Raw genomic sequence first — 16,132 nt, 5'->3', positions numbered from 1 at the left:
TTCTATAAGTACTATATAAACAGAAAAACTGGGCTATTAAGATGTCCAAAGAACTACTGATTTCCCTGGACACTAGAATTATTGCAAGCAAGTTGTGACATTTTGACAGTTGCCAGGACTGTATTAGCCAAATGCCCACTTATAAAATGAATGAATGAATGTGATGAAATTAAAATCGGTATTTTATTGACACTCTAATTACATAAATTATTGATTTTTTTTTAATTTAAGTTTACAATATGTAAAGGTGTGGGGAAAAATAATAAGGCGAATTTATGGAGCGGTGAATAACAATGGAATGTGGAGAAGATGCTACAACTTCGAATTTTATAGAATATACCAGGAAACAGATATTTTAAAAAGACATCTGTGGAGGGTAGGGCATGTATTGCGGAAAGAACAGAATGACCCAGCTAGAAAAGCGACCTATTGGTGTAAGAGAAGAAGAGGAAAACCCAGAACAAGATTCCTTGAATGAATACGTGCCCGACGCAAGAAGGAGATGGATAGAGACGACTGGAAAGAAATTCTTGAGAAAGCTAGGACCCACACAGAGTTGTAAAGCCATAATGATGATGATAAAATACAACGAAGAAAAATCCCAGAACAAATAATACAAAACCCTACAGAGGAAGACATAAAAGAAATAAAGGAACTCGAAAATAATAAACGCACATGATAAGGACATATTTATAATTTTTTGTCAATATTTATAGTACATTTATGAGAAAGAAATTGAGCACAGTACATTTATGAGAAATAAATTGAACACTGAAAAAAGTCAGTGACAAGAACCATATCTAATCTAGCTTAATTCCCTTCTTATTATGTCGCTCTATGGCATTTTCAAATTGGAGATCCTCATTAAGTTTCTTCGCCAGGAAATAAAGTTCTGCTAGAGCCACCATCAACGAACAAACGATGCCAAGTACCAGTCTGAATCCAAAATCCAGACTTCCAACTATGATCTCCAGTCCAACAAAACCAAAAGTGAAGCCTGCAACAACTGACATGACGAACTGGAAGATAGCTACTAAGTGACGATTCATTTGCTGCAACTGGTATTGTACAGTGTCTTCAGGATAAACTTTTTTTCTGCTGTCCACGTTTTTTGTTATATCGAAGTACTTCTGGTTGGCTTGCTCAGCTTGTAGTTGTTTACACCGCCTATCCAGTTCCTCGTTCCTTGGTATTTCTTCGTTTTTAGGTAGAATGATTTCACACCCTTCCAGTATTTCATGCAGATAGACTTTGGTATCAGCATTCTTGTTTATTTTCAAAATATGTGCGTAGAGCGAGTGCAAATCTTCCAAACTAAATAAACTTTCTGCACCATTAACATTAGAATCTTTGGTTAAAGGTGACGTAAAAACATCATTTTTACGTCTTTCAGAAGTATCTTTAATATAAATTTGATCATCCTCATTAATTAAGTGATATAATTTTGGTGGTGGCTTATCCTTTGCTGTGTTTTTAGGTAGTGTATTGACTATTCCTACTGACAAATGATTAAAATCCTTGAGGTTTTGAATGTAGGTTAGCAATTTTTCGGAAGGTTTAATTCTTATTGCGGAATTTACAATTGGTGCTATATTAGTCTGAATCATTTTCAACAACTAATAAAATGAGCAGCTTTTTTTATTTCCTAATAAAACTTTATTATTTCTTCTTCTTTGTTTTAAAATTGGCTGTTTTTTAATTGATCCATAAATGGATCCCAAACAAGTTTTTTCTTATTCCTCTGCTGTTCCCAAGTGGTGCTCTGTTTGTAAGTTTATTCTAACTCTTAATAACTTTATTGGTTACCATGTTTGAGCTACTCAATTTTCGTATCTTTAATTTATGTTATTTCTTCTATCGCTTTCATTCAATTATCTACTTCCTTATCTTTGCTTCATTGCTAAAAAATATTGATAGTTCAGTATAAGAGCCGTTTATTTTGAAAGTTTGCGTTTCAATGAATTTAAAAATATATGTATAGGATACTAATAGAGTCATACTGGTTAAGTACCCAATGTACATACAATACCCGTATGAGCGCCAATGGAGAATATAAAATTCTTAATTACATTTTAGATACATACAACCGGTTTTAGAGCAATAAATAAATAAAAATTTTGTAAGAAAACATTCAACATCCCGTATCTCGGAAAGGAAGCATTTGCGGACATGTTTATAAAGCAAACGGTCATTATTTTTCCATGCAGAATTACCCCTTAAAGTTTGTCGCACTTATTTAGAAACACCCTGTATTGATGAAGATGGCTAAGATGAACATGGCTAGTTGTTAAAGTACCTAATTTTTTTATTATCCAACATAAGCTAATGAATCAAAAAACAGAATGTTAAGAAAACCTGAGGCTATAAAGGGGTTTTAAATAAATGCTAAAATATTCCACAGAATGTGGCGAACTTTGAGAAAAAAACACAGTTTGATTGGTACACCCGGTACCATACAATGAAAATTTACTTGTTTGGCAACAATATGATTACAGCGATATTGTCAAAGAATAAGGCTATAACATATTAAAAAAATCAGTTAAATCGGATAACAGGTTTAGGAAATTCGAGACATAAAAATGACCCATTTAGTGGGTGGCCCGTTTTCTTTGACCCGCAGTGTATATCTACTATTCTATTGTATTCGTGGTTCCTATTATTTGTAAACCACATTAATGATGATTGAAAGAAGACACGGGAAGTCTAAAAGTTGCACCTCACAACCTGTCTATTTAAGGCCATGGGTACATAATTCGCAAATATTTTACGGTTATCCCTACTTTTTCTGTCTTTACATGGCAAATTACGTGTAGTAAAATTCACACTGGTATGGATATGTAAACATTACTAGAATGTCATTCTACTTGAAAATGTCTTGATTAACTTGAGGATCGGTACGTTTTTTCGGCTGCAATGCTATTCAAATGGGGATTCATTTTTTTTCGAATCCCGAGAAAACTAATAAGTATTTTTTTAAAATTTAAACGCAGAATGAAAGATTACGTTATTAGCGAGGGCCGAAAGTCCCTGAGAATAAGTTACAGGGTATCCTGAGTATTTTAATAAGTTACAGGGGTGAAAAACTAAGAGAAAATTTAATGTTATTTTTAATTTCAAATATCTCATTCAAAATAAACTTTTTACTTATTCTAAGGGACTTTCGGCCCTCGGTAATAATTTAGTGTTTCATTCTGCGTTTAGATTTTTCAAAAATATTTATTGGTTTTTTCAGGATTCGAAAAAATTTAACACAATGTCCGTGGTAATATTTTCCAAATCTATCTTTGTCATACAACGCACTTAGTCGAATAGAATATTGTCAGTCAGATACTGACAATCAGTGACAATTTTAAATAATTATTTGACATGAATAGGGAATATTTTTAGTTGTTGAATAAATAATAATATTGATATAGTATTTTTACTACAAAAACGTTATTACGTAGGTCAAAATTTTTGACGTAAGAGAACTGTCAAAACATTAGAATGTGACTTTCATTATTGTCATGTTTATTATAAACATGGCAATAATGAAAAGTCACATTCTAATGTTTTGACAGTTCTCTTACGTCAAAAATTTTGACCTACGTAATAACGTTTTTGTAGTAAAAATACTATATATACAGCCTTATTAATAAACATGGACTAACGCTCGACTAACTTTAGTCCGAGGACTAAGTCAATACCATTCATTTTCCCTATTGATACACAGCGACTAACGATGGACTAAGCTAAACCCCCTCTAGTCTCGGACTAAAATTTAATCCGAGGTAATAGTAGGTTTAAACCGAGACTAACTTGACGTTTTGTATTCATAACCTTACAAACTTGCTAAATACATTATTTGCTTTTGCTTGCTTTTATAATATATAATAAGATTATTATGTTATTATTGATAATGGAGAGATATTATTTTATTAATGATTTAAGATAATTAATATACGAATTAAATGAGGATAGAAATCAGCGGAACGATACCTATTCCTCTTGTGAGTCACATCAAAATATACAAAATTATAAAAAAATCTTTAGTTTAGAGGAATTAGAAGGTATTTTTAATAAATTTAAAGTCAAATACCGATTTTCAAAAGGTACAGCAGTTAATATGAAACACAAAACAATAATACAATAATATAAAATATGAAACACAAAACAATAATACAATAATATAAAATATAAAACACCAGGTATAGTATTTTTACTACAAAAGCGATATTACGTAGGTCAAAATTTTTGACGTAAGAGAACTGTCAAAATATTAGAATGTGACTTTTCATTATTACCATGTTTATTCATACAGCCTTATTAATAAACACGGACTAACGCCCGACTAACTTTAGTCCGAGGACTAAGTCAATACCATTCATTTTCCCTATTAATAAACAGCGACTAACGATGGACTAAGCTAAACCCTCTCTATTCTCGGACTAAAATTTAATCCGAGGTAATAGCAGGTTTAAACCGAGACTAACTTGACGTTTTGTATTCATAACCTTACAAACTCTCTAAATAAATACATTATGTATTTGCTTTTGCTTGCTTTTATAATATAATATAACATTATTATGTTATTATTGATAATGGAGGGAGATTATTTTATTAATGATTTAAGATAATTAATAGACGAATTAAATGAGGATAGAAATCAGCGGAACGATATTAATCTTGTGAGTCACATCAAAATATACAAAATTATAAAAAAATCTTTAGTTTAGAGGAATTAGAAGGTAAATTTAAAGTCAAATACCGATTTTTAAAAGGTACAGCAGTTAACATGAAATATAAAACAATAATACAATAATTATATAAAATATAAAACAGCAGGTAGCACCTTCTCAGAACGAACTCCAACAAAAATTAACTAAAATTTATTCAGAAATGGCACCGACCGAACAGCTGTTCAGTTTAGAGGAAAGAGAGGTTAAATCCTCTATATTTTCTTCTTTTTCGCAAAATTCTCTCCATTTCTCTTCTTTTTCGCAAAGGTTGCCAACATAAATTTGTTGTAACTAGGACTAAGGAAGGTTTAGTTAGTCCGAGCTTAGTCCGTGTTTATTAATGACAATCTTAAAATGAAGTTAGTACTCGCTTAATCTCGGACTAAGTAGTCCGAGACTAACGTCGGACTAAGCAATTTTTATTAATAAGGCTGATAGTGTTTATTATAAACATGCCAATAATGAAAAGTCACATTCTAATGTTTTGACAGTTCTCTTACGTCAAAAATTTTGACCTACGTAATATCGCTTTTGTAGTAAAAATACTATAGCACCTTCTCAGAACGAAGTCCAACAAAAATTAACTAAAATTTATGCAGAAATGGCACCGACCGAACAGCTGTTCGGTTTAGATGAAAGAGAGGTTAAATCCTCTACATTTTCTTCTTTTTCGCAAAATTCTCTACATTTTTCTTCTTTTTCGCAAGGGTTGCCAACATAAATTTGTTGTAACTAGGACTAAGGAAGGTTTAGTTAGTCCGAGCTTAGTCCGTGTTTATTAATGACAATCTTAAAATGAAGTTAGTACTCGCTTAATCTCGGACTAAGTAATCCGAGACTAACGTCAGACTAAGCAATTTTTATTAATAAGGCTGATAGTGTATTTGATAAATAATTGATTTAAGAGGTGAACTTTATAAAAAGTTATTTATTGTGTATTATTTATGGAAGATAGAAGCAGAGAATACATTAAGATATATTCTGTGATCCAAGTATTTTGTTTTTAAAGACGTTCAAAATTGTAAGCGTTCCATAGTAACAATATATTATTAAAAAATCACTTTAACACTTTTGCTCTTTTCTCGATTGAGTATTAGTTTTTGTTGTAGGTACATATTATTACAATCACTGAATACATAGCTAGTGAAAAAATTATCACATTTATTAACTAAATTAATAATTTGCAATTATACAAAAAATAACAGTTATCCAAGAACATTCAAAAGCCATCTCTTTAAGCTAGTTATGACACTGTCAAGTAGAATGACATTCTAGTAATATACTAGACCCATACCAGTGTGAATTTTACTACACGTAATTTGCCATGTAAAGACAGAAAAGGTAGGGATAGCCGTAAAATATTTGCGAATTATGTACCCATAGCCTTAAAGAGATGGCTTTTGAATGTTCTTGGATAACTGTTATTTTTGTATAATTGCAAATTATTAATTCCGTTAATAAATGTGATAATTCTTTCACTAACTATGTATTCAGTGATTGTAATAATTTATTTGTACAACAAAAACTAATATTCAATCGAGAAAAGAGGAAAATTGTTAAAGTGATTTTTTAATAATATATTGTTACTATGGAACGCTTACAATTTTGAACATCTTTAACAACAAAATACTTGGATCACAGAATATTTTATCCCGATGTATTCTCTGCTTGGATCTTCCACAAATAATACACAATAAATAACTTTTTAAGTTCACGTCTTAAATCAATTATTTATCAAATACATCATATATCAATACTATTTAATCAACAACTCAAAATATTCCCGATGCCATGTCAAATATTTAAAATTGTCACTGATTGTCAGTGTCTGACTGACAATATTCTATTCGGCTGAGTGCGTTGTAAGACAAAGATAGATTTGGAAAATATTACCACGACATTGTGTTCATTTTTTTCGAATCCTGAAAAAACCAATAAATATTTTTGAAAAATTTAAACGCAGAATGAAAGACTAAATTATTACCGAGGGCCGAAAGTCCTTTAGAATAAATAAAAAGTTTATTTTTAACCAGATATTTGAAATTAAAAACCACACTAAATTTTCTCTTAGTTTTTCACCCCTGTAACTTATTAAAATAAACATTATAGAAGTTCTCAGAGACTTTCGGCCCTCGCTAATAACGTAATCTTTCATTCTACGTTAAAATTTTTCAAAAATACTTATTAGTTTTCTCAGGATTCAAAAAAAATTAATCCCCATTTGAATAGCATTGCAGCCGAAAATACGTACCCATCCTCTTAACGAAATTAAGAGGCCTTTTATATTTCAGTTTGTTCAAAGAGGGTCATAAACGGTATAAAATTTTATTTAGAAAGTCTAAAATACCTTCTATTTTTGAAGTTATACTTCTTTACCGGCGATAGAGGGTGATTTTTTTATATGTTAAAACCTATCAGCCCGGCGCATGCGCATTATAACTTTGTTCTGATTGGATGTTCAAATGACATGTCAAAAATTATCCGATATGGCAGCTGTGGTTTGGAGGTCAAATGTATAATATATTAGTTTTATTGTTGTGAGGACAGAAACAAAAAAGTTTATAATATTGTAGTGACTTTTAAATAGTTTTTAAAAGCAACAGGTACGTAATAATTGTTAATGTATCATGGGTATAAACCTACCTATTTGATCTGCCAAAATACATAGTATGTAATACTTTTATTTATATAATTTGATTACCATCAAAATTTCTATCAATATTCACCTAATATATTGTTTTTTTACTCTATGTTTTGTTGTATTTTTTCAATTCTAAATCATTTCAATTCAAAATTAAAATAATTTGATCAATTTTCAAAATATCAAAATATCACAAGTTTAATCCGTTTAGCCGTGTCATAGTGTCCGTGGCCGTGGCTAAGCGGAGAAGGCGAATGAATTCCAATACCAACCGCTCTTATCAGCGATGGTTCGAGTCCCAATAGAAACTTTCTTTTTTGTTTTTTTTTAATACATTTTATGATTGTAAGTATATTTATTATATAATTGTATTTTCAGAAAATACGTATTTAGTTAAAAAAATTTTCGACAATTTATGTTCAGACATCATTTGTGGCTTGTTTAATGTGTTTGTGTGTGTTTTATTATTTTATTATTTTAATTTTTGGCACTGTTCTAATAAAAATGTTTGAGAAGTAGTAAGTATAAATTAGTTTAATATTTAAACAAAATATAAATAAAAAGTATATTAATTTCGTTTAAATCATATAATAGAAGTATAACTTCTTACGTGCGTACAAAGTACACACACATTCTTTTTTTTTTTTTAACTTTCAAGAAAAAAGTAAAGACTTGTATGGGAATGACCTCTTGAGGCACCTAAAAAAACTCACTTTTTGATAATTTTAACATTCTAATGGATATTTAAACAATGATCCCATAAAATTAAACAGATGATGTCATAAAAACATCATTCTTCTCATCTATTGTAAAGTTTGATTTGACAAGATTCCAACTTGAAATCTAATACAAAACTATTATACAAGTTTTAAATACATGATTTTGCTGTGAAATCTTTTAAAACCCAAAGTTCCTGCTAACGTTTATATTATCCACAGGTTAACGATGTTTTCAAATCGATAATAGCCAGTAGAAAATATTTTAAACTTAATGCGGTAGATAAGAGGTGTCATATAAAAGATTACATAAATTATCATGAAAAGTTGAGTGGTTTTTTCATTAAGTTTTTGTCGCGTCAGTTTATTACATCAATGAAATTTCAATTGAAATGAGATATTTCAAAAATTTCAAAATAAATTATAGTCCAGGGCGGATCTGTTTTGAGATGGACGTTGAGAGGTGACTCATATTTTTTTGCAGAAATTGCTTGGATGTAACTCATATAATAATAATTGAGTTATCCTCCCACTCAAAAAGGTCCGGAACATTGTTTAAATAATAAAAATGTCAAAAAATGAAGGAAAAATTCGATATTTTTCTTCGTTTTTTGATTATAACTTTAAAAATATTCACTTCCGAGAAAAGTTGCACTAAAATAAAAGTTGCGTAATTAAATTTCCTACAATATAAGATTGGTTAAAAATTTTTAAAATTGTTATCCTTGTTGCAAAATAGCCATAATTGCGAAAAAAAAAACATAAAAAACAAGTATTCGCATTTTACGTTTTTCAACCATTTCTGCTAGACTTAGGACCGTCATATTTCACCCAGAAAAACTTCATGATAGGGTAAAACAGTACTGTAAATTTAGTTAAGATCGGTTTAATAGATTTTGCAAAATAAATTTTGCAATCCAGCTTTCGCAAAAAAAATTCATTTTTTCAAAATGTTGCAGGACTGAAAATAAAGCAGATAGCAAGTTAAAATTTTTTTACAAATAGAAGAATACTGTACCTTTCATTTGCAAAATTAAAATCGGTTAACTACCACGGCGTCAGGAATTTTTTTAAATAAACATTAATTTTTGATGCTTCGCGCAGGACAGTGTTGTTCGATTCACACAAGTTGATTTCCACCAAAATTTCTTCCAATCTTTATCTAATATATTATTTTCTTACTCTATATTTTGTTGTATGTTCATATTTTAATTCCACAAAAATCAAACTATTTTGATTATTGTTTGTGAAAAATTGTTTAAACAATTGCATATGTTTAAAAATAATACACTTTTATTTTCTAAGTTAAAATATATGAACAAAGAAAGTTTTGGCTAAAAAAAGAGATATTTCAAAGGACAGAGTATGTTTTTATTTACAATAAACAAATCTATTTATTTATTTCGAAATGTACTAAAAATTAAAATATATCAATCATTATCAAAGGTCATTGGAATGCCCAATCAGAGCGAATATATCCGTTGTCCTGCGCGTAGCACCAAAAATTAATGTTTATTTAAAAATATCCTGACGCCGTGGTAGTTAACCGATTTTAATTTTGCAAATTGGAAATGAAAGGTACAGTATTCTTTTATATTATGTAAAAAAAATCAACTTGCTGTCTGCTTTATTTTCAGTGCAGCAACATTTTGAAAAAATGATTTTTTTTGCGAAAGCTGGATTGCAAAATTTATTTTGCAAAATCTATTTTTAAGGTGGTGCATTTATTTTTTGGAGAAGTGTACACATACTCCTATGATTAAAATATTTATATATACCTTTATACATCCTTATCAATTTATATCAGCATTTTTTTGTAACTCAGCTATGAATGTAATTGAAAATTTTTGTATCTTATGTGAAATAATATTCTTTTAATGAGGAAATCACTTATTTAATTTTGTAATATACTTGAACTCTAAAAATACAACTAAAATGTATGTCAAAATATTGATAAAAAATGTACTATAATGGAACAAATCTGTAAAATTTCTGCAAATAAAAATTTATCTATAGATTGATTTTTTTACCACATTTAGATTATAATTTAAAAACGTAAAACAAAATAAGTGCCAAGAAGGTAATAAAATATTAGTTGAAAGACTGATAAATTTTGTACACACTTGAATGAATGAAGAAAGTGAAAAAAGTATATTAAAGTGTGTAAATGTATTGAATTTCCTTAGCTAAGCGCTTTCGACATATATGTCATCTTCAGAGCTAATGGTCAAAGTATAAAAAAAGTACCACTACTTCGAGTTGTAGGTGTTTGCATATTAAGAAAGCTGGTCTGTTGTGCAACTCAGGATGATGAAATATTATTTCAATTTTATTTAAAAATTGTAAAAATTGTAAAACAGTAAGAACAACCACTTAGATTTTAGACGTTACAAACATATAAAATTTGGTCATGGTTGGGTGATCTACTGAGCTTTATCACACTCATCAATCACCCTGTATATTGAATTTAAATTATTTTAGGACGAAAAATTTATTTGTCATTACTTTTTAAACCAAAGAAATGTCTGGTGATTACAGTTCATATTTCTAATAATGTTTAAAAAGTAATGACAAAAAAATTTTTCGTCTTACAATAATTTTAAATTTGATATATTTACCTGTACAAGTGTGCTGCGCAGTAATGAACGCAACCTGTATCAGTAGCCAGATGGCCGGTACAGTGTTCGAGGAAGCATAGGGAACAATATATGAAAGAATCAGCCATCTTAAAATGACTTTTTTTCCGACGTTGCTAGCTTTTGGTCCAGAAGTTGTTCCCCCCATTTATGAAACTCCCCATTTATGTTGACTATGTGAATATTTTCTCAATTATTGTTTCTCATAGCACTCTGTAACAAAGCAGTGAATAGTTTAGGAGAGTTGGTGTCTCCTTGCAGAGTGGCTCTGTATGAGCTTCAATGCTTGAGCTACTTTGGCACTTTGCATCTGAAAAGACTTAAATAAGGGATAACTTTAATGTACCTAATAAAATCATTTCGGAAATATTGTGGGTTGAGGGTTAGGCCACTTTAAATCTCATAGCGTCAATTCAAAGATTCAAATGAGCTATACAGAACCTTTTAAGGCATGTACTAGATTTCTATATATCAATTTACACTGTTCTTAATCAAAATTCAGAGTTGGCGCAACGATATGAAATTATTGTAATTTCGAGACGAACATATTCATGTGAATTTTATTTCATATGAGTTACATTATATTTTCCATAAAATGTGTGGGGTGTCCTGTCATAAAAGAAACATGTTTCAAATTCGTGATATTTTTAATCATTTATAGTTTTCTTAAGTATAATAACACTAACAATCGAGAGGCTTAGATGTTAAGGGATACAAGTGACAAAATATTGTAAACTGAGTTAAGTGCACAAAATAATACTAGATAGTATTAAAAATTTAGTAGGAAAGAGATACAGATGAATTAAACACCTGGTGACGACATATCGCAGGTTCTAGTTTGCCTACTTACGAAATATTTAAAAACAGTTTGCGACAAACAGGTATAACTTCATTTGTATCCCTTTGCCTGTAAGGTGTTGGATATTATTTTTGGTGATTTGTTTAGTATCTTTGCAAATCAAGCCTTTAAAAAAGTATTCAAAATAAGTGAAATAATGACACAAAATGTACCAAGTAAGTTTTCATAAATAAAAATTTTTAATTTTTATGTAATTTTTCTTTTATTTAGTTTAAGAATTTAAGAAATTCGTAAGGTAATTAAGTGGCAAAGAGAAACAAGTGCAAAATTTGAAGCATAGGGGTACAGTATTTTCCAGTCCCAGTATATACAGGGGAGAAAGTATTTTGACAGTTTATTAAATGAAGAATTTGACAGACAGCCTGTGGAGTTAACGGAGACAGTAACAGCAATGGTTACCAGAATATCAAACAAGGAAGTGGCTCAAGCGCTTCAAAAAATAAAGAAAGGAAAAGCAGTCGGACCAGATGATATTCCTGGGAAGTATGGAGAGCATTGGGAGAGACAGGAATAAGTTGGGTAGCAGGTCTATTTAATAGAATTATGGAAGTTGGACAAATGCCAGACGAATGGAGAAGTAGTATATTAGTACCTGTCTACAAAAACAAGGGAGACATATAACAATGCACAAACTACAGGGCTACAAAACTACTTAGCCACACCATGAAAATATGGGAGAGAGTAATTGATAGACAGATATGTGAAGAAACCGAAATATCCGATAATCAATTTGGCTTTTTGCAGGGCAGATCAACAACAGATGCAATTTTCATTGTAAGGCAACTGATGGAAAAATACAGGAATAAAGAGAAAACGCTCATATGGTATTCATTGATCTTGAGAAAGCATATGATAGAGTTCCTCGAGAGATTCTGTGGTGGGCACTCAATAAGAAAGGAGTCCCTGGCGAATATGTAAAGATTGTGAGAGATATGTATGAGGGAGTAACGATTAGTGTTAGGACAGGTGTGGGAGAGACTGATAAATTTCAGGTGAAAGTAGGATTGCACCAAGGCTCGGTGCTTAGTCCTTATTTATTCTCATTAGTTTTGGACCAGACAACAGCGAAACTACAGGGTAGTATTCCATGGTGCCTAATGTATGCTGATGATGTAGTGTTAATAGGAAATAGTGAAAGAGACTTAGAACAAAAACTGGAACAGTGGAGACAAGCTCTGGAGGAAAAAGGTTTAAAACTTAGTAGGACAAAAACAGAGTATTTGGAATGTTCATTTAAAGATGGAGTTACTACAAATACCTTTGGATGGTGAAATGATTGTGAAAAGCAATAGTTTTAAGTACCTAGGATCGGTATTACAGAGTAATGGAGAAATAGATGGAGATGCATGCAGTAGAATTAGGGCTGGATGGATGAAGTGGAAAGAAGCGAGTGGTGTGTTGTGTGACAGAAAAATTCCAGTGAAGCTGAAGGGAAAATTCTATAAAACAGCCATAAGACCGGCTATGATGCACGGAACTGAATGTTGTGCAGTGAAAAAGAAAGAGGAACAACGAATGCATGTGACGGAAATGAAAATGCTTAGATGGATGAGTGGAGTGACAAAGCAGGATAAAATTAGAAATGAGTATATTAGGGGAAGTCTAGGTGTGGCACCAATTGATGCCAAAATGAGAGAGCATAGGTTAAGATGGTTTGGTCATGTTCAATGTCTCGATGTTAACCCTTAACTACAGAGATCCGGTATTTTTTACCGGCGGGCATTCCCAAAATGTGGATTTCATGGTAACCTCACCACTTACAAGTTCATGTGTCTCTGTACCTCTCGGGTAGTTTGTATAACAGTGCTAGTCAAAGCGTTTAGTGTCTATTGTCAATATTTTCTTTTCTAGCACACATCAAAAATCTTAACCGGTAAAAATTACCGGATGTCTGTTTTAAGTAAGTATTTTTATATGAGTACTACATTTGTAAATCTGAAATGTTTATATTATTTTTTTGTGTTTTTAGGAAAAAAGTAAAGAAATGGACTGTGGAAGTCATCCTGGACCTTCAATGAAGGTTAAATTTGACGATAAAAATGTTGAGGCCACTTTGCAAAAATGGAATTGCCATTTAATTCTGTGATAATTTTACCCCTTGCAGATTTTTTCTCATGGATGTAAAAATTTTCGTAAATGCTCTTTTATATTTCCTTTGTCATTCTATGTTACGTTTATTTGTTAAAAAAAAGTCTAAATTCTTCTCCATAGCATTTATGGCCGTTTCTATAGACAAAAAATGTCACCAAAATTCTTGCTTAACAGATTATTTTTTAAAAATCTTGTATTATATTATTAAAATCACTCATTTTACCATTTTTCCCATATCTAGAGCCTCCAGAAAAACACATAATGCATATTTTTTTGTTTTTTATTATTAACTTTATATTTTGACTCTATTTTATAATGACCGGTAAGAACTACCGGGGATCTGTTGTTACGTGGAAATATTGGGATGTCTGTAGTTAAGGGTTAATCACCCAATACGAAGAATAGCTGAAGTGCAGATTCCTGGAAGGAGTAGGAGAGGAAGACCAAAGAAGACCTGGGGGGAGACGATAAGGCAGGACATGTTGGTAAAGGGGATTAACATTGATATGACCCAAGATAGAGTTGTGTGGAGAAATGCAATTAGGGAAGCCGACCCCGTATAGGGATAAGGCAAAGAGAATGATGAGGGGTACAAATGTGAACGTTTTTTTTCAAATTTCAAATATTTTGAATGAAAATAAATACTAACTTTACAAAAGCTTTTACAATTAGATAAATAAAAGGTATAAAATTAATTCTAAATAAGTTTATAAGTGATTAATTTGCTGTAGAATTTACTATGTAAATTTAACTTTGAGTTCGTTTTTCTCAATTGAACCATTTTATCACTTGTACCCCTTAGCATCTGGGCCCCTCAATTAAAACATCTAATTTCACGCGAAATCAGCAATAAAAAATCAGTTTATATACCACGATTTAGCCAAAAATGAGAACAATAGCTTTCCATCATTAATAAATAATTGGATGGATGAGTCATCCTGAAATTTCCACCCCATAAGGGTGAAGGTGAAGTTATGTGACCAATAATACTTTTAAAACAAATGAAGATATAAAACAAAATATTTTTAATACACTAATCAAGTGTGATAATATGTGATCAACTGGTTTTTTCTCCAATATTATAATCACTATGGTCCCCCTCGATGTTTTTTCTTTGTCATGGTCTGTTGACTCTGTTTACACATAGTAAATATTTCGCAGATAAATATGGTTAGGAATGTATATTTTTTAAATCCGGTTTGATGACGAAGACTACAAATATTTTATTGTAGTAAAGTCTGGCAAAGATCAAAAATGTCACACTGTTTATAATAGCGGTTAGCGGTTTTAATTCATAAAAAAAATAACAATGATGGTTAATTATTAAATATTTTCCTGAAAGTATATTTGATTGTGTAAATAAAGCACTTACTTAGATATCACTATTAGTACAAAAATAGCACAAAAAACTGCTGAAAATGGAAGAAAATAAATGAATTACTTTTAGACAAAAAATGGGTGGATATATAGTTCAATAATACGCATGCGGGAAAAATGTGTCTTGAGTTGCAAACATTTACATTTTAGGTAAATATGGTTTCAAATTTAAAATTGGTCGTACTGCAACATTGAATTAAAAATTAATTCGTTAAAAAATATAGTATATTGCTTATTTGTAAACTTGTTAGTATGAGTAAAAAATTAATTACTTAAATAATAATTTACAAAAAGATTTTAAAGTACGTTCTTAATGTAGGCAACCAACAATATCGTGAGCGCAAACGTTTTTAAATTTCGTTTCAACCAATATTGCAAACTATTTTTGCACTGTTATTCTTTTGTACCGATTTTTCTCTGAACTTTTTCATTGATTGAATGTTGTATTTAAGGAACATCATTATCGATTCTGTTTCTGATCAATTTCAATCTGTAATCTGTAGTGTTTCTCCGTTAAGGGGTACGCGCCAAATATTGGTCCAATGCTATTTAAATGCATTCATTTTTTTCGAATCCTGAGAAAACTAATAAGTATTTTTGAAAAATTTAAATGCAGAATGAAAGATTACATTATTACCAAGAGTCCAAAGTCCCTTATTGGCATTATAGGTATTCATCACAACACAGGTTTTCTTTGTTAATACGCCGGAATGATTATATGTATTACCTTACTTAAAGTTTCCTGAATAATTATCCTGTAATCTACTTTAGTCTGTTGAATCAAATTTCTTTCTTACACAGAACAGTCTTTCTTCGTTCTCTTACGAACGACATTTGCTCTATTTAACACAGCTTCGTTGGTGTGAATCGCTCCAGGGTATTCAGAGTATTTTTCTATGCTACCACATCTCAAACGCCTCTATGCGATTGATCACATCGACTTTTAGAGTCCAGGTCTCAGTGCCATATGTAACAAAATTGTATTATTTATTATAATTTTTGTGTCCTTGGATTTGTCTTCCTCGGGAATAAGATATTTTCTAATAATAGTAAGTATATTTAAAGTATTTTTGTATACTTCACTTCTTGGTCTA

At 30.6% G+C, this 16,132-nt stretch overlaps 2 protein-coding genes across 2 annotated transcripts in view; both read right to left on the bottom strand.

Moving 5' to 3' along the window:
* Positions 1–15,172, bottom strand: part of LOC114339758 (rho GDP-dissociation inhibitor 1) — a 33,262-nt gene extending 18,090 nt beyond the window's left edge. Inside the window, exon 1 of the mRNA XM_050657210.1 lies at positions 15,034–15,172. The gene's annotated coding sequence lies outside the window, so the exon portion shown is untranslated. The remainder of the gene's footprint in view (positions 1–15,033) is intronic.
* LOC126878424 (transmembrane protein 199-like) lies at positions 165–1,937 on the bottom strand. Its single transcript, XM_050657209.1, has one exon. The coding sequence runs from the start codon at positions 1,605–1,607 to the stop codon at positions 801–803; it is 807 nt and encodes a 268-aa protein (XP_050513166.1). The 5' UTR covers positions 1,608–1,937; the 3' UTR covers positions 165–800.
* Positions 15,173–16,132: the final 960 nt, after the last annotated feature.

Source organism: Diabrotica virgifera, chromosome 7 (genome assembly GCF_917563875.1).
Source record: "Diabrotica virgifera virgifera chromosome 7, PGI_DIABVI_V3a".
Classification (NCBI taxonomy): Eukaryota; Metazoa; Arthropoda; class Insecta; order Coleoptera; family Chrysomelidae; genus Diabrotica; species Diabrotica virgifera.
The sequence above is the reverse complement of the archived record's forward strand: the minus strand, read 5'-3'. Positions and strand labels throughout refer to the sequence as shown.

Coding starts and splice junctions, on each gene's coding strand:
- LOC126878424 (XM_050657209.1), bottom strand. CDS start 1,607: ATGATTCAGACTAATATAGCACCAATTGTAAATTCCGCAATAAGAATT.